This window comes from Octopus bimaculoides, chromosome 14, assembly GCF_046866305.1.
Source record: "Octopus bimaculoides isolate indiv1 chromosome 14, ASM4686630v1, whole genome shotgun sequence".
In the NCBI taxonomy this organism is placed as follows: Eukaryota; Metazoa; Mollusca; class Cephalopoda; order Octopoda; family Octopodidae; genus Octopus; species Octopus bimaculoides.
In genome coordinates, this window is record NC_142941.1 from 3,096,019 (window position 1) to 3,118,252 (window position 22,234).

General features: G+C 31.8%; 1 protein-coding gene across 2 annotated transcripts; it reads left to right on the forward strand.

Moving 5' to 3' along the window:
• The first annotated feature begins 2,623 nt into the window (after window positions 1-2,623).
• On the forward strand, window positions 2,624-22,105 carry LOC106867376 (protocadherin beta-15). 2 transcript variants are annotated; one of them, XM_089362171.1, is made up of 5 exons: window positions 2,624-2,994; window positions 4,734-7,164; window positions 8,198-8,354; window positions 10,863-12,165; window positions 16,419-16,808. In XM_089362171.1, the coding sequence occupies exons 2-4, from the start codon at window positions 4,756-4,758 to the stop codon at window positions 10,949-10,951; spliced, it is 2,655 nt and encodes an 884-aa protein (XP_089218297.1). In that variant the 5' UTR covers window positions 2,624-2,994; window positions 4,734-4,755; the 3' UTR covers window positions 10,952-12,165; window positions 16,419-16,808. The 2 variants fall into 2 exon arrangements, with proteins under 2 accessions (XP_089218297.1, XP_089218298.1); XM_089362172.1 differs by lacking the exons at window positions 2,624-2,994; window positions 4,734-7,164; window positions 8,198-8,354 and adding exons at window positions 20,172-20,301; window positions 21,175-22,105 and having other exon boundaries at window positions 11,275-12,165; window positions 16,419-18,856.
• The last annotated feature ends 129 nt before the right edge of the window (window positions 22,106-22,234 follow it).

The following is a 22,234-nucleotide window of genomic DNA, read 5'->3' on the forward strand; positions in this document are numbered from 1 at the left end:
AAAAAAATATTCAGACAAATACATAACAAAAACATCAGGACTTACAAATATATATAGCATACAGAAAATTGCACTACTGGGCACTTCACGCATCCTACGCAAAACACTTTCAATACAGTAACCATAAGAGCATCACAGCAAACCACAGCACATACCCAAGGCACACAGAGCTGTGCTCAGTAGTGAAGTGAAAGCACGTTATAAAAATAAAACTACTGAACAATAATAATAATAATGCTTTCTACTGGAGGCACAAGGCCTCAAATTTGGTGGGAGGGAACTAGTCGATTACATCAATCCCAGTATTTCACTGGTACTTAATTTATCGACTCCGAAAGGATGAAAAGCAAAGTTGACCTCGGTGGAATTTGAACACTGAACCTAGCAGCAGACAAAATACCATTAAGCATTTCACCTGGCATGCTAATGATTCTGCCAGCTCACCACCTTAATAATGATAATAATAATAATGATAATTTTCCTTTCTATTATTTCATGTAACTTTAGTAACTGAGGTTAGATGTAATATAATTGACCCAATATTTTCTGGAAATATACCTAATTGTATCATTTAGTTCATGCTACTTTGATTATAAAGCAAGTAAAATAGCTACACTGCTGCCATTAACAGCCTTTTGATATTTTCTTTTAAAAAGTGATAATTTATAAATGTTAGTTCAATCTCAATTATAACTTATAATTTTAACTATAATTCTAACTTTTAACTTTTATTTCCTTATAACTATCAGTTATAAGGAATTAAAGCAAGATTATTTTTCCCCCTTTTTATCAGAAATTAGATTTTTTAATTGTATGTAACAATGGAGATAACATGTGCAAAGTAAGTTTCCCATTTATCTTTTTCTGAAAGAATTACAATAAAGATGTAACAGAGAGTTCAGGTGAACAAAAATGTTATAATGGTACATCAAACAACTTAAATACAACTCTAACTTCTCATAAATGAAATCGAGGATGGAGCGAAGGAGATATTACTCAACAGACATCTGGAGTATCAGGTAATTACAAAATAAATCAGAAACTTCAAATTATTATCAGAAGTTTTTAATTACCTAAAATAAATGTAAAGGAAAAAAATTATTACTTAATTTTCTTTTAAATATATTAGTTCATAAACTATCATTTCCATAGAAAAAAAATTGTTACTTAATTTTTTTAAATATATTAGTGCATGAACTATCATTTCCACAGGAAAAAAAATCATAACAAAATATGAAATATTTTCAGTTCAGAAATCAACAATATATTTCAAAGCTAGTTGAAATTGTGTTTATATATATATTTTCAGAGTATAGTAACTATCACCAAACATACCTCCAACAGCAAAGAGTGAATATGAACAAGAAACCTATCTAGCACCAGTTTAACATACATCATGTTTACTTTCCTTTAATTACAGAACCACTTAGGAAAATAATTTAATATAATTTAATGATGACATATTAAACACTACTTTAAATGTATTGAGGTTTTTTTGTTTTGGGTTTTTTTTTTAAAGATTTCTATAAAGAAAAATCCTTTTAATTGTAATGAAAATCATAAAACTATTGATAGTTTTACTGAAGCTTTTTGTTATAATCAAAAACAACAAATATCTATATAGTTGTTACACTGATAAATATTTAACAATACAATTTATATTTTGTAAAATAAAATATCTCTCTCTCTCTCTCTCTCTCTCTCTTCTCTCCTCTCCTCTCTCTCTCTCTCTCTCTCTCTCTCTCTCTCTTCTCTCCTCTCCTCTCCTCTCTCTCTCTCTCTCTCTCTCTCTCTCTCTCTCTCTCTTCTCTCCTCTCCTCTCTCTCTCTCTCTCTCTCTCTCTCAAATTCAATTAATAGGAGCCAAATTAACATCATCACATTTGTCCTTTGTCATTTCCTTCATGGCAGTCAACTCCCTAAGATCTGCTTCCTCCCACTGTTTTCCATTATTTCTTTGGTCTTTTCCTCTTACAGGTTCCTTCCACTTGGACCGTCTGAGGCCTCTTTACACATCTATATTTGACAAAATGCTTGTTCAGCTTTTCATGTCGTGAAAAATTGTAATAAAAGGATTTGAAATAAAAGTCATACAAAATGCATTAATAAAGTAAAATTTTAGTAGCAAATTTATAGATGTATATTAGAGAATTTACTGGATGATAAACAACCACATCATTTTATTTTATACACTTTAATGGTAAAATAGACATTACTATCAACAATAGATATATTATCATGTAAGAAGTTCACATACATGTAATGTATGTGAACATGTTCACATACATTACATGAACAAAGGCATTCTGAAATACAACTAATCTTGATATACAAAAAACATTTTCATAAATTTCCTCAGAACAAAAAGAATTATAATATGATTTTAAAATCATTATATAATTTTGGAAAATTTATATAATTTTGGAAAATTTTATATAAAATTACAATTAAAAAATACAATTTGAGTCATAAATTCAAAAAATTTAATTGATAAATTAAATTTATATATGTTTATTATCATGTAATTATTTTGTTTCATAACATTAAATGTTTAAAAGAATTTGGTGACAGATTTGTTATTCTAAACACTGTGTGTGTGTGTGTGTGTGTGTGTGTGTGTGTGTGTGTGTGTGTGTGTGTGTGTGTGTGTGTGTTGTACACATATACAGAGAGAAACAGATTATTAAGATAATTAAGTATAATGAATAGATATATTAAGTTCCATAAACAACCAAAAGGCACTGAAAAATAAAGAAAACTCTTCCACACCCCAACACATACAGTGCAGATGTACAAATACACATATACATACAATTACAAAGTTATAACACAAATTCCCAAATAAAGATTCTACTTCCTATCATCTGACTCACAACTGCAATTCATCGATATGCAGCGCTAGTCATACTACAATAGCAGTTGTAACACCAGAATGCTATGCTGGGATGCACATCTCTGATCTCATATTATGGAAACAATGGATTAAACAATGAAGGTAAGTCTCCCTATCTTGACATTTGCCGTTTAATTCCATTTTGGATGACACTTGATATTCTAGGCAAAACATAACAGATAGTGAAATCTAGTATTCACTTCCACCATTCGTGAGAGTGGCTACTACAATAGTTGCAATACAATTATATGTAGAAGGATGACATTTTTCCATAGCAGTCAAAACCAAACAAATTACAAATTTATAAGATGAGATAATTAATCATATAATCTCCTATAGATAGGCAGAATATATTTTATACATATGGTTATTTTTGTTTAGTTAAAATATAATGTATACAACTGTTTCAATTTATTGGCTGCTTACTTGAAATAATAACTTTGTCACTCTTGTGTGTGAAAAACTAACACAACCATGGTTTGTGCTGATAATTTTGAAATTATTTTGCAATTGAAGATGAAAGTGATTTGTTAAAGAAATAATAAAATTTTCCACATACCAGAGAAAAAAATTCATATTACTAAATTTCCCATAAAATTTAACAGATATATTTATGACACATGTAATTGAAATACAGAAATTTATAATAAGACAATCACAAACTATTATACATAATTTTGCATTAATCTCTTAAAATATAAATATATAAATACTGGAAAATGTTGTATCGTAATTTATTTTTATGTAAAATGTCTCCTATCAAAATTAACTTTAAAAAATAGTTACCACTTAAAAATATGTAGTTGAGAAATTATACTTCTGAAATTTTACAGCCATGTTGTAACGAAATTCTGCTATCTCTTGACTAACATGAGCAGAAGGAAAATGGCAATCTGGCATTTATAAATTCCATAAAGAACTAAATCTACTGCATCTAAACATACAATGAAATTTATTTTTAATTTTAACTACACTATTTATCACATATATTTCTGTATTATAATTATTATAAATTCCTTACATGTGAGATTATAAGCAATTTTGTTCATTGTTTATCTGCATACATATACATATCCACTTGTACTTACTTATACAATATATACATAAATACAATATACATTTTACACTAAAGTAAAATTATAAAAAGCTTTGTTCATTGCTATCATCCAAGCTGCATTATAAAAATTTAGAAACAAAAGTTTGTATTTCTCCTGAAACCAAATTTGCAGAAAAGTTAATTGAACCTTATCCTTAAATATTTGTAAATAGCATAAGCCGAAACAGAAAAAAAAATTCTCATAATAAAATGTATTAATTTGTCATAACAATATTTTCCTCCTCTATATTGGATTTCCAGGGAAGTAACTCTTCATATAATCTTTATACAGGTCAAACACTAAAAGTTGATGTCATACAAATGTGCTGAACCAAATCTTGTTTGGTATCTAGTTCCATCTTTCCACAACCAGAGTTAAAATTTCATTGCTGGTTAAATTTTATCTTTGTTATCAATATAATGTAGTAATATAAGTATTACTATCGTTTTAACTCACTTGGCCTAACTACAATTAAAAGAAGATCTGAAGAGTAGCGATTGAATGTTTAAGTCAGGAAGATGACGCTAACTGTTAATGTTAGCAATGCGGCATAAATAAATACAAATGTGCAGTTTTTTCAAAGCCAACAGCATTAATACTGACACATAAGAATAGCTATAGTAGGATTACTTTTCAGTTAAATATTCTTGCAATAATCTCTGGTAATACATAATTCTGGACATGATTTGCATTTGAGATAAATAAATAAATAAACAACTGCATTCATCTTATCTTTGTTTTTAGGTGCTGATAAATTTGGGGATCAATGATGATCACAACAATGACTATGTACACACTACTATTGTTCATTGCATACACAGGGCTGCCAGTTGTTATTTCTGCAAATATTGTTTACCATATCAATGAAGAAGAGAGTCCTCACACCTATATAGGAGACATTGCAATTGATTCTAACTTATCATACTCTCTTACACTTCAACAACATACTGTTGTTACGTTTACACAATTGCAAAGGAAAGTGTCGAGTGGTTCTCACTTATTTAATGTCACCAACTCAGGAAAACTATACACTACTCAAACACTAGATGCTGAGTCCCTGTGTATTTACAAGAAAGAATGTTTTAAAATTGTCAAAGTAGCAGTGAGGAAAGCAGAAACATTTACAAAAATATTAAAGATAAAAATAATTATAGAAGATATTAATGATCACCAACCACAGTTTCCAGAAAATGAAATAAAAATACAATTTGATGAAACAGATGTAAAAGGATCAACAAAATCAATACCAAATGCTGTTGATAAAGACATTGGCCTTCTTAATTCTAAGATTACATATAAACTCAAAGATAAAAGTAAGAAATTCTCACTATCCATATTTAAAGGATTTAATGGAATAAACTTACTTAAAATCACCCTAGAAGGAATGTTAGATAGAGAATCAAAAGACACTTATATGTTACAATTGGTGGCTAAAGATGGTGGCTCTCCACCAAAAGAGGGTTTATTGAATATAGAAATATCTGTTATAGATGTTAATGATAATCAACCACAGTTTCCTCAGCAAATATACAATATCTCTATTAGTGATACACATCACATATCTACTCCTGTTTTTATCTTATCCGCTACAGACTTAGATTCAGATAAAAATGGAGATATTACGTATAACTTTTATCAAAAGGCAAGTTCTTATGCTGAAAGAAACTTTAAATTAATGTCAAATGGAGAAATTTTCCTAAATGAGAACTTTTATAAAGATAGGGAACAAATTTATAAACTATATATTCAAGCCAGGGATAGAGGAAGACCTCCTTTAAGTTCTACAGCAATGTTGATTATCAATGTAATTAACAATCAAAATAATGCCCCAAATATAAACATAGATTTTGTATCACCTTTAACAGAGTCTTCTACAGCTATTTCAGAAGCAAGTCAACTGGGTAGTTTTATAGCTTATGTTATGGTCACTGACACTGACAGTGGACCTAATGGACAAACTAAATGTAATATTCATCATAAAATGTTCCAACTTTCTAATATGGGTTCTAAAGAATATAAAATATTGGTGAAAGAACCTCTTGACAGAGAAACTATAGACCATTTTGTTGTTTCTATTGTATGTCATGACATGGGATCACCTCCATTAAAGACTAAGAAACAGTTCTCTGTCAAAGTAACTGATGTCAATGATGTAGAACCACATTTTACCAAAGAGACATTCCAATTCCTCACCTATGAAAACCAGAAAGTTGACTTCCCTATTGGCTTCATCAATGCTACAGACCCTGATCTTGGAGATGGAGGCCAACTTACATATTCTATCATCAATGATAACAAAAATGATAACATTCCATTCCAACTGACAAAATATGGATTTATTTCTACATCACAACCAATAGATCGGGAAGTAAAAGACATCTATAATTTACAGGTTTTAGTCAAAGATAATGGGACACCATCACTGAATAACACTGCCAATATTGTTATTGAGATTCTAGATAAAAACGATAATGCTCCCTATTTCATCTTTCCTAAAAATGACCCTTACAATCTAGATGTCCACTACCATCCACACAGTAAGAAGGACATCACAATTCTGAAAGCATCTGACAAAGACACTGGAAACAATGCTTTCCTCACATATGGAATACTGAGATCCAATGATAAAAACCTGTTTACAGTGAACTCACACACTGGTGTGTTATCTTTCTCTCGCACAGTTTACCAAAATGATGCAGGAACATATGAGCTGCAGTTTATAGTGAAAGATGGTGGTACTCCAGTTCAATCAGCAACAACTGCTATCATACTAACACTGTTTGTTAGTAATGATACATCTCCAATGTTGACTGCTGTCCACTCACAGTCTGATAACAACCTAAATATGACTTGGATAATTATCATTGTAGCAGCAGCTGTAATACTATCTGTGGCTATTGTGGTGTCAATAACACTGTGTGTTTTTAAATGTATCAATCACTTCAATAACTTGCCTGCACCAGCAGATAATCCAAAATTTCTCTCAAGGACTGAGATGAGACAAATCCTGTATCAGACTAATAATCCTGTTGCAATAACTAGAAATGCAGACGACATATTTGCTAGAAATCTTCAATCAATAAAGCCTAAAAGTCCTTACTATCCTGAATCAGAACAGTTGACCAATGAATGGAAATTCTCAACAACACCTAGGAGGCTACCACCTACTCCTCAGGTATAGTTCACACAAATTTTTCTGTCTGTAATATATGATGTTTAAATTCTTTATTTGTCTATCCTTTTAGATTTTAGTTTGCTTTTATGATCTTATATCATCTGTTTTCTTTGAGATCTTCTAGTTCCAAATCTTGAGGAACCTAGAGTTCTAACCTAATTACATTAATGTTTTGAAAATCTTTCAGGACATATTAGTGTTAAAATCCACATTGAAAACAATATACTCAATTTAAAATTAGAATTTTAAAAGGAAATAATCCTAATAATTGCTGGTGAGTTGACAAAATCATTAGATATGAGAAAAACCTAACAATATATGACAAGCAAAGTATGTTCTGAGTTCAATCCCAGCAGGAGGCAACTTCGCCTTTCATTCTTTTAGAGTGATAAAATCAAGTACCAATCAAATATTTGGATCCATATTTTTCTCTTCCATAAAATCTGAGCCTTGTAATCAATAATTGAAGTCCAAACCAGTTTTCTGTGATTCAAGATAAATTCTAAATACTTCAGCAAATCACCACTTAGGATATCTCAATCTGCTGGAAATAACAAAGAAATATCTCTTAAATCTCTTATGTCCAAAACTACTATCTAAAATAATCAAATGACACGCTGGTTGATGTTGTCCAAGATAACCTTTAAAAAGACAGTATGCTTACAGCTTGAATGGGTCATAGGTCTACTCAATAAGATTTGACCTTTGGCTAAATGACAATAGCCACATGTGTACTTAATAGTATAATATTCTACCTTGTGAAATAATTTTCACAACTCTACATTCAATTGAATATTTAAATTATTATTAAGAAATGATATGATCCAACAGATGTACTGTTCTTTAATGTCCCTTCTTAACCATCTCAAATTTAATTAATTATAAAGAGGATATTGCATAATTAGATCTATTGATATATCTATTTAGGTTGATTTAGATATGTTTTATGAAAAACTGTGCAAAATTGGTAATTTAAATGTACACATCTAAGCAAATAAATTGTAAATGTAAATTTTTGTTACTTTCATGTTAGATCTATAATAAGCAGGTTTCTGATGGGTCATCTGAGCAAGGCGACAATAATAGTATTGTGACATCAAACAATCTAAGTGACACATTACCATCTCAAAAGGATCGCAACCGTGGATGGAGTGAAGGGGATATTTCACAACAAACTTCAATAATATCAGGTAATTTGCCAAATATTATCACTTTTACAAAGTTGAATTCTTATAAAGGCATTGGCACAGTTGTATCATATATAAACAACTTTTTAATGTAATATGAATAGTTCACTAGTGAGAAAAATTTTAATCAAGAGGGTTCATAGTATAATAGTTGAGTGTTAAATATATTAAATGTTAAAGTTGAAGTAAATGGTTATTTAATATGAACATATGGTTGATGAATTAGTTTCTTTTATATATATATATATATATATATATATATATATATATATATATATCATCTGTAAAAGACATAAATTCAAAAGAAGCACACTCTAAGATGTAGAGCAGTATATATTAAAAATAGGGAAGGCCAGTTTATGGGATTTCCTTAGGTTTCCTGTCTATAAAGGATTTAGCTTTATGGTGTATTGTCAGATCCCAAAATCTGTTGGCCCAAAACCTCTTTAAAATATGGAGGAGGAAATGCCTCACTACTCAGAGGTAACAATTGGGGATCATCTCCCTTTGCTATCAGCTATCAACTTCCAGCTGTGCCATCATCTTGTGGGCTCCGAAAGGCTAGCAGGAACCTCCTGAAATGTAAACATGGCCCCAAAATCTCTGTTCTGGAGTTAAAGCTGTGCCCTGGTTCGAGTGAGTTCTTTAGGATTCTTGCCTGTCCAGCTATGCATAACTTGCAACACTTTATCCAGTTGATGTAGGGGCATTGATGTAGAGGCATGGGTTCTTGGTGTTGCTGGAGGTGGTGGTAGTGGCATCAGTAATGGTATTGCCATTGCCAGTTAAGATGAGGTGCTGTTGTATATTATGGTCCTCGTCATTAGTGGGAGAGTTGCCATTGCTGCTAGCAGTGTCATTAGCTGTGGTTCCACTGGTGTTTCTCCTAGGGCCACTATCACTGCTGCTGCTGTTGCCATTGTTGTTATCATTGCCATGATTGCTGGCAGTGTCACTGGACCTGTTGCTGCTGCTATAGGAGTTGTCAGGTCTACTACTGTTGACGTTAGCTGCTGCTGATGGCGATGTTGCTGTTGTTTTTGTTGTCGGTGACGTCAGGGGAACTACCAATGCTGTTGCTTGTGCTGTTTTCCTATTGCTGGTAATGTTGTTAACTGTGGCGATGGTGGCAGCATTGCTGGTTCTGTTCTCATATCTCCAACTGCTACTACTTCTACTGGTGGTATTGACAGGGTTTGCTAGTACTTCAGCTTCATAGACAAGCCCCTTTGGTTTCACAGTGGCCTCCCACCAGGCATCTGTTGTAGTCCTGGCATGAACATCCTGCCTCTTCCTCATGGCCTAGGTGCACTAAATAGGATGCTCTTAATATTGGGAGCACAGCTAAATGAGACTCTAATGTTGTGCCTGTTAAAAATGGACCCATATCTATGGGAGCTAGTGAAATGCTTATCTAATAATTTAAGGGATATTCTATTTATGGGCTTTTGTGTTAAGAGAGAAGAAGGGGTGCTTCTTTCTGTGGCTGCTGGGTTCCAGCATGTAGGAGATGTGATCCTTAAATCCACTGGCAGCTAGAGCCTCATTATAGTATGGGGTTGCTGCATCGAAAATCTCTTCATTTGTGATCCTCTTACTAACACCCTTCCCAAGGTTTTTGAACATAATGGGTGGGTGGAAGTGTTGATGTACATTAATTTCTCATTTGGTTTGCAGTAGGACCTGTATGTACTGGAGCTCAAGATGAGTGTGACGTCTAAGAAGTTCGCAGTTGTGAGGTTGGTCTCTATGGTGATTTTCAATCCCATGGAGGCAAGCGTGCTGATTAGATCTCTTCTCAACCTGTCTAGTGTATGTCCATTTGCTCCCCTAGAGATGGCTGGGGCATCATCTCTGTAGAATCCAAAGAGGACAGAGGGGAACTTTTTCCTAAAGGTGTCAAGGATATACAATCTGATGAGGTCACATACGTCAGTACTGTTGAAGACCCCCACAGCTACATCAAAGGAGCCCCCCATGCCGATCTTTTGTTGAACAGCACTCTCTTTCTGGCATGCATAATGGCTTCTATATCTCTGTCACTAATGTTAGTGAAGCCCCTAGCAAAAGAAAGCTTCTTGGCCAGTAGCCTTTTTGATACAGATGGATAAAAGTCGACAATATCAAACTGGGTGAACCTTGCTCTGCCTCTTCCCTTGTTGGTGTTAAACCATGCAGTCACTTCATTGGTGTTGCACCACAAAGAAAGGTTGGTGGCCCTCCTTATGTCGTTATTGATATTTCACACTATGTGCATGCTCGCCAGACCAATCTTGGATTTGGCCAGATTGATCAGGCAGCATTTGGGGTTTGAGGCAAACTTTGATTTATGACCTTTTATGGTAATGAAGGCGTTTCTTTTTTGGGATCTGATGATATACCATAAAGCTAAACCCTTTATGGATGGGAAACCAGCCTTCCCCATTTTTTATATATGTGTGTGTGTGTGTGTGTGTGTGTAAACATTTTCCTTTCAAAACTATATTTGAAATACTTTTCTGTACATTTCAGAATACAGTAACTACAGACCAAACATACCTCCAACACCAAAGAGTGATCATGAACAAGATACATATCTAGAACCAGTATATAAGAAATAGCAAACTCAAAAATAGCAAAATGTTGATTCTTTATCATAGACATTATTAATTTACATTGAGATGTAACATCAAACATTACTAATAATAGTATTAAGATAAATGATACAAACAAATTCATCAAAGTTTATGTATTAAAATTATTTATTTGCAGTTATTTACATGGAGAATATGCCTTAGCTGTAAAGTGAATAAAATCATTAGAATTCTAAATGTTCACAAATATTTCATTGATCCTTTTTAAGGCCATTTTTATACAATGGGAGTTCTTGTATAGATAATTACTACAAGAAATATGTTCTGCTCTACTTCTTTCATACTTTAACTCCCTCCTCTCCTAGCATAAAGCTACCTCTCTGGGGGATCATAGTTTTGCAAGATAAATGGTGAACTATTTGGTGCTGGTGGCATGAAGAAAGCACCCTGTAAATGTTGTAAAGTGGTTGGTGTTGGAACAGGCATCTAGCCATAGAAATCATGCCAAAGTAGATAGTGGACCCCAGTGCAGTCCTGTCAAACCATCTAGATCATGAACATTGAAGTTAAATGATGAAGCTTATCAATTACCTATGAAAATTCTGATTTCAGATTGATCATTATATTTCAGATTGATCATTATATTTGTCCCATTTTATTTTGAGCATTATAATTTTAGTTGATATTTTAAATTTATTTTTTAAATAAATTATGAATAAATAAAAATAACAGATAAAGTTACAGCAATTTTTCAGTTTTCCTTTTATTTTAAATGAACAATTTTAGTAATTCAATAATTACTGTAAGAACTATTGGAAAATAGCTGTTAAGGATAAAAATTAAAAGGACTATATATCACAAAAATGTGTGTGTGTGTGAGTGTGTGTAAACACAAATGCATACACACATACATGTTTAGACAGATATATGTGAGTGAATTTAGAATTATGTATATGGCACAATCTGATGATTATATGCTATATTCAATTATAGACCAAAATATATTTCACTTTAGACCAAAAACTATCTTCATTTATAGTGAAATAATTTTTAAATATATATGCAATACACAAAGTTAAATAGAATTCCCTAACATGAAACTGCTACCCAACTATGACTCACAAATCTACACAACCAAGATACTGCTATTGTAGCATTATTACAGCAGCAGTTATACTGGATCACTACGCCATGATGAATGTCTTCTCTAAGGGACAAGAACAAAGGATTAAGCAAAATAGGTAAGTTTGTTTACATTACAATTTCATATAAATTGCTTAGATAATATTTTGAGATAGAAGTACTTGATAACAGTTAAAAGTGTGCACCTACAGAATAAATATACAAAGAAGGAGAAAAGAAAAAAACATTGATTCCCCCAGTATCAAGAGCAGCTACTGGAATAGTAGTATAGCTACTTCTAGAACAAAGATGCCTTTTTACAGTTACCATCACACAAAAATTCTGGTTTGTCAAGTAAAATTTATTTGATCATTTATTTTCAATATTAGTTGTATGAAGTGTAACCATTTTAAGTGGTTCTCAGTACATGTTTAATTATCTCATTAATATGTATCAATTATAGTAACAATAATGAAGTCATTTAACTATTTTTTATCTGCAATCAACATTTTGCACCATGCATATTGAAATACAGAAAAAAATATTGAATTACAAAATGTCTTTAGAATAATGTGAAATTTTGTTAAAAAATGCTTCAAATTTTAGGATGTAAATTACATAAATAATATTATATATTCATGTAATAATTATACTCTCATTCACTATATAGAATTTTTTCTTTTCATTGAGTCAACGGTTTCATTTTGATTACAAGTGATAGTTCTTACTGTAATTAACTTATAACCGATATTTAATTTAACACTTTTTTTCATGCCTAATAAATATTATTGTATGTTAGCATGGTAATTTAAATCAATATTCAAAATCAGGTATATAAAACAGTATATAACTCAAAGTATATTCTTTAAATACCCAACGTTATTAGGAATTTGAAATGCAACATCAATTTCTTAACAAAACCCTATTAGAAATATGAAGAAAGCCACTGTTTACTTGCAATTTTCTTCATTATATTTTTTGTCATTTTAGCTATGATCCTTAGTATAAGCATTATTTCCCCACATCACTTTGATGAGAACCGTAAACTGGAAAAGACAATCATTATTATCTTCATCATATCGTTATTTTATGTTTATACAGGATCCTTAATTTTTTAGGTCATTTGTGTGAATTTAGAAAAGAAGCATAGATTATCAAAGAAAAGCTATATTAGCAAACAAATTGGTACAAATAATCTTGAGAATCCTTTTATCACATCTATTCCATGAATTTACCGTTAACATCAATGGTTGTTTCAATATGGAGTTAGAAGCATTGACATACCCAAATCAGATGATCTTTATCAGTTTTGGATATAGTGCTGGTTATGATGGACTTGAGAGATTGCATGGTGTTATGGGGATATTGACTGACCTCTCTCTCAACTGGCCCTATATGTAATAGTCCAATAGACTGAGGTCTGGTGAACTAGAAAGCCATGTGTTTGGGAGAACATGACCATGGAGATTAGCACACATCCATGCTTGGGTTGTCCTAGTCTTATGAGACAGTGCAGAGTCCTGTTGGAAGATATACAGTCTTCTATTGCATACTCTGCCCAATCAAGGCCTCACAACTTTCTCCAACACCTCTGTGTAGACAGCAACATTGTCTCTTAAGCCTTGTGAAAAGATGTGTGGATGCATGACATATTCCTTGTTGCTGATGACTCCCAAAACCATCACAGTTGCTGAGAACTTATTATGTTGGAACATCATTCAGATCTCCGTATAACTATGTGTCAATCCTTCGGTTTACCTTTTTGGCCAGATTGAAGTTTTTCTCATTCGAGAAAAACCAAATCATTCCAGCCTTTTGGTGTCTTAATTCATTCAGCAAACACTTCGCATGGATAGAACAATTCTCACTTCTCACATGCAACTTGTACAGGATGTCCTGATGCACATCTCTTCTGATGGTGATTTTGAAAGCTTAAGGTCCTTTGTAATGGCTCTGATTGAACCATTGGAGGTTTTATTGATTGTTTCTTAGACATTTTGTACAAGATTCTGTGTTCTGATGGTATTAGGACATTGTGTATGCATTTAACATTAAAGTACGTTTTCTTAAAGTGCAATATGGTAGACTCGAAATAACTCAAAATGTCAGTCCTCCTCCACAAAAGTAAGGAGTGATTATATTTTATAACTATTATCTATTATAACCCATATAAATCCTGTAACTGCATGTTCAAAAACATTTATAAAGAAAGGAATCATCCCACCAGAGCTGTACCAAAACACTCTTTTAATAACAGCTTAACCCATCTCTCAAATGCTACAGACATAAAATACACATTATGCATCAAAGTCATTTTAATGTTAATGGTTATAATAAGGCAGTGAGCTGGTAGAATTGTTAGCATGCCATGCAAAATGCTTAGTGGCATTTCATCCATCTTCACATTCTAAATTCAAATTCTGCCAAGGTCAACTTTGTTTTTCTTCCCTTCAGGGTCAATTAAAAATGGATTGGTTGAATACTGAGGTCAGTGTAGCCAGCTTACCCCTCCTCTAAACTTGCTGGCCCTGTGCCAAAATTTGAAACCAATATTAATAATAACATAAGGTGGTGAGCTGGCAAAACCATTAGCACGCCAGGCAAAATGCTTTGCAGCATTTCATCCATCTTATAGTCTGAGTTCAAACTCTGCTGAGTTTGACCTTTGCCTTTCATCCTTTCGGGATTGACAAAATAAGTAGCAATTGGTCACTGTGGTTGGTTACATCGACTTACTTATTTCCTCTGAAATTACTGGCCTTGTGGTCTGAAAGCAACATTAATAATTGCATTATGTTTAAGAGCTGTGCTCTGTGAATCCTAAAAATAAAAAATGCAAGTTACCTAATGAGTTTTCAGTAATTAGGAGCAAGACGGATAAAAAATATTGAGGAAATGTCTCTGAAGCTCAGTGTAATTTACGCAACCATTGACTTAAATTGAGAGACATTAACCATGTCAACTTCACCAGTTTCAATGGGCTCTGCAATGGACATGGGCACAACCTTTTCTTTCTGACTAAAAATAAATCATATTGCAGAACAGAACAAAACAAATATGTAATTGGACAATTCTCTACTTGAATATAAATAATTGCACTTGATTAACAACAAAAATAATCTAAATGATGTGAATTTCGCTTTCTATTTGGTATAATTTTAGGGATATGTTTCAAATGGAAAATTTCATATTAATTCCAATAACAGTTAAAAGAGGAATATCATTAAATAGGCCACTATTTCATTGTATAATTAAGAAAACAAACAGAAGATAATTATGTAAATACTGAGCTGCATTACTTAAAAGCTATTGAAAATTTTCAATGCCGTGTGTAGTGTTCAACCGAACGTATTCAATCATTTTTATACATCATAAAAATCATAGTAGAAGGGAACAGGGGAAGTAACTCTAAAGTTTTAGAAAGTTTTAACAAAAATGTGCATTTATATTAGTTGACTCAAAAAAGTAAGATATAAGTATGAAACATAAAAAGAAGGTAATTATATAAGAATTAGTTTTGCAAGTATGTATCACAAATTGCAAATATTTATATAATGAGTAGGTCTTTATTACATTTTACATTAGTAAAGTAAAATTTTATTGACCCCCAGAAGGAAGGAATGCAAAGTTGACATTGGTGGGATTTCAACTCAGAATGTAAACAGCTAGGACAAATACCTAACTGGATAATGCTCTAATGATTCCATCAATCAAACACAACGCCATTTTTTAATAATAAGAATGGTTCTATATAAGATATATAAAAGAAACAGATTCGCTTGTCATACTGAGTTGGTTCAGTTTTCAAATCATTCTACTCTCCAAACTTTCATAGGCACAACTCATTATTAGTAAAATATCTTTAGTTTATGATCTAGTTATAAAAATACTTCATATCAGTTCAATTTGTGATTTTGTGTGATAATCACATTTGCATCTCAGTAAATCTTTTTTTTTTTTTATATTGTCTTATGTTTTATTAAATTAAGCAACACTTCATTCTCATTTACATAATCTGTGTTATACAAAATAGCTGAAAATTATATTTTATAATTAAGATAGTTTTAATTTAAATTTTCAGAATAAAGTATATTGATGTGAGCTAGCGACTATAACATCTTGCTAATTTTCTTTTCCTGTACCTAACTGGTACATGCAACTGTGAAAACTAATAAAAAAAAATCAATCAGGTCATTACCTTGACTATATTCTCAGTTTAACAAATTCATCTGTTAATAAAAAATTTAAGACATTTTTAGAAATCTTAATTATGACTGAAAAGTAAGGAGGATTTTATTTAAGATATGTACATTCTGTAATACTTTAAAATGTATTTGTGTCAAAAAGCTAATATTTTAATATTTCATTTTAGATGTATGGATTTATGAATTGTAATAATGAATTACAATAATGAGTGTAATCAACACTCTGCAGCTTTACATTCTGTATGGGATAATGTATCCAGTTGTGTGCATAGATATTATATACCATGTCAATGAAGAAAACAGTCCACACACATATATAGGAGATATCGCAGCTGATTCTAACATATCACATTCACTTATACACCAGCAACATGCACTCATTACATTTACACAATTACAAAGGATGGTATCAAGTGGGTCTCAATTATTCAATGTCACCAGCTCAGGAAAACTATACACTACTCAGATACTGGATGCTGAGTCTCTGTGTACATATAACAAGGAATGTTCCAGAATTGTTAAGGTAGCAGTGAGGAAAGCAGGAACATTTACAAAAATATTAAAGATAAAAATAATTATAGAAGATATCAATGACCACCATCCAGAGTTTCCAGATGATCGAATTAAAATAGAGTTTTATGAGACGGATGTAAAAGGATCAACAAAATCGATACCAAATGCTGTTGATCAAGACATTAGTCTTCTCAATTCTAACATCACATACAGACTCAAGGATAAAAGCAAGAAATTTTCACTATCCATATTTAAAGGATTTGATGGAATAAACTTACTTAAAATAACTCTAGAAGGAATGTTAGACAGAGAAGAAAAGCACAGTTACATGTTACATTTGGTAGCTAAAGATGGAGGTACTCCACCAAAAGAAGGCATACTGAACATATATATCACTGTTACAGATGTTAACGACAACCAACCAATGTTTACACAAAAATTATATAATACCACCATCAGTGACGCACATCACATATCTTCACCTGTGATTCTTTTATCAGCAACAGATTTAGATTCTGATCAAAATGGGAACATTACTTACTATTTACATAGAAATACAAATAAATATGCCAGAAAACATTTCAAATTAAATTCTAAAACAGGAGAGATTTTCATCAATGATAATTTATTTAGAAATAAAGAAAGTAAATATCACTTGTACATTCAGGCTAGAGATGGTGGAAATCCTTCATTAAGCTCCATGGCAATGTTGATTATCAATGTAATTAACAATCAAAATAATGCTCCAACAATAAATATAGATTTTGTATCACCTTTAACAGAGTCTTCTACTGCTGTTTCAGAAGCAAGTAAAATTGGGAGCTTCATAGCATATGTTATGGTCATTGACACTGATAGTGGACCTAATGGACAAACTAAATGTAATATCCACCATAAAATGTTCCAGCTTTCTAATATGGGTTCTAAAGAATATAAAATATTGGTTAAAGAACCTCTTGACAGAGAAACTATAGATCATTATGTTGTTTCTATTGAATGTCATGACATGGGATCACCTCCATTAAAGACTAAGAAACAGTTCTCTGTCAAAGTAACTGATGTCAATGATGTAGAACCACATTTTACCAAAGAGACATTCCAATTCCTCACCTATGAAAACCAGAAAGTTGACTTCCCTATTGGCTTCATCAATGCTACAGACCCTGATCTTGGAGAGGGAGGCCAACTTACATATTCTATCATCAATGATAACAAAAATGATAATATTCCTTTCCAACTGACAAAATATGGATTTATTTCTACATCACAACCAATAGATCGGGAAGTAAAAGACATCTATAATTTACATGTTTTAGTCAAAGACAATGGAACACCTTCTCTGAATAACACTGCCAAAATTCTTATAGAAATTTTAGATAAAAATGATAATGCTCCATATTTTATATTTCCTAATAATGACCCTTACAATCTAGATGTCCACTACCATCCACACAGTAAGAAGGACATCACAATTCTGAAAGCATCTGACAAAGACACTGGAAACAATGCTTTCCTCACATATGGAATACTGAGATCCAATGATAGAAACCTGTTTACAGTGAACTCACACACTGGTGTCTTATCTTTCTCTCGCACAGTTTACCAAAATGATGCAGGAACATATGAACTGGAATTTATAGTGAAAGATGGTGGTACACCAGTTCAGTCAGCAACAACTGCTATCATACTAACACTGTTTGTTAGTAATGATACATCTCCAATGTTGACTGCTATCCACTCACAGTCTGATAACAACCTGAATATGACTTGGATAATTATCATTGTAGCAGCAGCTGTAATATTATCTGTGGCTATTGTAGTGTCCATAACATTGTGTATTTTCAGATGTATTAATCATTTCAATAATTCATCTGCAGAAAAAAATAATCCAAAATTTCTATCGAGGACTGAAATGAGACAAATCCTGTATCAGACTAACAATCCTGTTGCAATAACTCGGAATGCAGAAGAGATATTTAGCAGAAATCTTCAGTCAATAAACCCTAAAAGTTCATACTATCCAGAGATGGAACAGTTAAGTGGCGAATGGAAATTCTCAACAACACCCAGGAGACTTCCACCCATTCCACAGGTACGTAAGCAGTAAATTCATTTTCTAAATGTATTGTTACTATTTTTACATTATACCTATTAATTCCAAATCACCATACAGTAACAGTTAAATATATTTTGAATATTTGTCAAATTCTGTTTATAAATCCTTGAATGAAATCTCTATTGGTAACACTACACTTTTGACTAATATACACATTTTAAGCTTAGTTTCATATTTCCCTTTTTATCTAAAAGCCAGAAATTTTAGATGGTATTCAGGTATTGTAAGCCCACATATAGTGTGAATGTTATTTTCTTGTTCATAGTCATTTCTAGCATGGATATGATTCCAGTGAGTAAACATTTAACCTGGCATACCTTGGAACCCACAATTTTCTGCCATTTTCTTTTCTTTTCTGGAAATGATTTTGTTATATAAGGATTCTATAATGTTACTATTTTCATTATATTCACTTCTGATCTACCACAATGGCTTTCAGCTGTTTCCTCTATCAAGCTTTAATACATTTATATTATCATATAACCTCATAATAACCTATTAAACTTATGCATTTTTATATTCCCTTCTTGATGTGATGTTTCCTTCACTGCATTTCTCATTTTTAATAATTGGACAGACAATAACACTAATACATACCTGTAACTAAAATATATTTTAATTAAATAATTGCATTTTCTAAAAAGCAATTTCCCAACATTCAGAAGTTATTACTTTTAAACTTCGTGAACTAATTTTTGATATCAACTTATTAAAAATACTATAAACATTCTAGGGAGCACCATATGTGCCATGATTTTATGAAACTGACCTGCAGAATTTTTAAGCAAAATCAATTTAATGTTCATATATACTGCAACATTGCTGCCTATTTTGTATACCATAGTATGTTAAGGTCCACAGACATAGGTATGATATATCAGCAGCTCTGGATTTGTTGATCATACCTAGTTATACAACCAACTATGCTGAATCAATAACGAAGCCCCTATGGATTCCTCAGTCTACTTGAAACAATACTCAAATTTCCTTTAAATCTTTCCTACTATCTTTAAAAAGAAGTATACTTTATTAATGTCATCCTACCCTACAATCAGAAACTCAGTGTGGTCATGGCTGGAATGCCTTTTACTATAAACTTACAACTGTCATAAGTTTGGACTATCAATACTACAAAAAAGAATATTAGAATAAATTTCCCAATTTCCCTGAAAATATTCCAACTAGTTTTCTTCAAAGATGTAAAATAGAATTCATAGAAATATCATGCACTCTAATCTCTCAAATATTCATCTAATCCATGTTGTTCTTATAATAGCTCTATAATAAAAAGGTTTCAGATGTATCTTGTGATCAAATTGACAACAGCAGTATTGTGACATCAAACAACCTAAGTGATACATTGCCATCTCAAAGAGATCGTAAACATGGATGGAATGAAGCTGATATTAAACATCAGACAGGTAAATTACCTATTATCAACAATTGTGTATATTGACTTTGCCTAAACTTACTGGTACAATTACATCATATTTATAAATGAAACATTTTTTTCTTTTGTAATATAAGAGGTTTATATCAAATACTCAGGAGTGTATAATACTGTATTTAAAGCTTATAGAGCACATGAACATATAAGGCACATTTCAATTTTGGCAGGTTTATTCTTGAACTGCCATTTGCTTGTAACCTAAACCCAAACCTCATGCTTATGAAATGCAGGCTGATTTTCTGGAACACATTTTTAAAAAGTGGCCTGATAAGCAACTGAATATGGTATTTGAAAAGAATTTCTATACTAAGGTTAAACCACAGGCAAAATTGACATTTCAACTGTAGCAGTGTTGTTTTAGCATTCACTTTTCCATGCTTACATGGATCAGATGGAATTTGTTATCACCAACTCTCAACTGCTTCCAAGCAAGATCATATTTCCCCATGATCATATATGTTTTCGTGGAGGACTGGAAGCAAAGAAAAGTGCTTGAATGATGATGACACTTGTTTACACCTATCCCTACTCACTACACAAAAGCATGTAGAAGGGACTTGTTTGAGTTTCTGTCTACCAAATCCACTCACATGCCTTTGGTCATCCCAAGGTTGTTTTAGAAGACACTTGTCCAAGGTGCCAAGCAGTGGGCCTGAGCCCAACTCCATGTGGTTGGGAAGCAACCTTCTTTACTGCAGACCCATTTATCTATGATAAATATAAATTGCAAGTAAAACCTAATATGCATGTAAGAATTATTTAGAAAAAAGTCATTTACTCTTCATTCATAGACACAATATCATAAGAAAACTATGATATATTTATGTTTTTCTCTATCTTTCAGAATACAGTAACTATACACCAAACATACCTCCAGTACCAAAAGGTGAACATGAACAAGACACATATCTTGAACCAGTATATAAGCAGTAAATATATATAACCAGTAAACTCAATATTAACATGACTTCAATTATTTGCCCCAGAGATTATGAAATTTCTCTGGAGTTTTATCATCAGTAATAGAACTTAATCAGAACATTTCATTAGTAAACACAGAATAACATATAGAATCAGGTAATTAATGCATATGTGTGTGTGTGTGTGTGTGTGTGTGTGTGTGTGTGTGTGTGTGTGTGTGTGTGTGTGTGTGCGTGTGTGTAAATATTTTCATTATGTCTGCACCTTAAGAGTAAACAAATGGGACAATTGAAATTCAAAACACATGATTATGAAACTGATTATTTTGGTTACACATTAGGCCAAAATCATGTAGGATATCATATAATACTTTAAATTCTAACTATTATATTAGAGATGCTACTAGTGAAAAGGAGTTTAAGCTTCATATAGTCAGCAGTCTGAAAATACAAGAACGTCATATTAGAAAACACTTGCTTCAATAATCTACCATTTGTCACTATCTATTGTATTTTCAAATAATATACGATTTAAAAAATTAAAATATGAGTTAATATTTTCGAATTATAAAGATTATCTTTAAATTATAAAATTATCAATAACTTAGGAAAATTATAAAACATTTAGAATTCAATCTAAATGAATACTTTATGCCATAATCCACTGTCACATATGTTGTGATATTGCTGTTGAGGATAGAAGTTAATATTCACATATTGTAATAATCATTGCATGAATATGAGCACATCTGTGCCCGTATGTTAGTGTGTTGTAAACATTCATGTACAAGAGCAAATCTGTTATATATATATGTATATATTGCTGTATATTAAAAATACTTACTGCAAAATTCATTATTAAATGTTTTAATCATTCTTTAAAGTGTATAAATCTAAATAGATACAATAGGAATAGATAAAAAAAAAAGTATATTAAAGTGTAGTTGGCTCCCTCTATGACTCACAAATCTATTCCGTAAAGAT

Coding starts and splice junctions, on each gene's coding strand:
- LOC106867376 (XM_089362171.1), top strand. CDS start 4,756: ATGATGATCACAACAATGACTATGTACACACTACTATTGTTCATTGCA. Junction 7,165..8,197: donor GGCTACCACCTACTCCTCAG/GTATAGTTCACA, acceptor CTTTCATGTTAG/ATCTATAATAAGCAGGTTTC. Junction 8,355..10,862: donor ACAAACTTCAATAATATCAG/GTAATTTGCCAA, acceptor TGTACATTTCAG/AATACAGTAACTACAGACCA.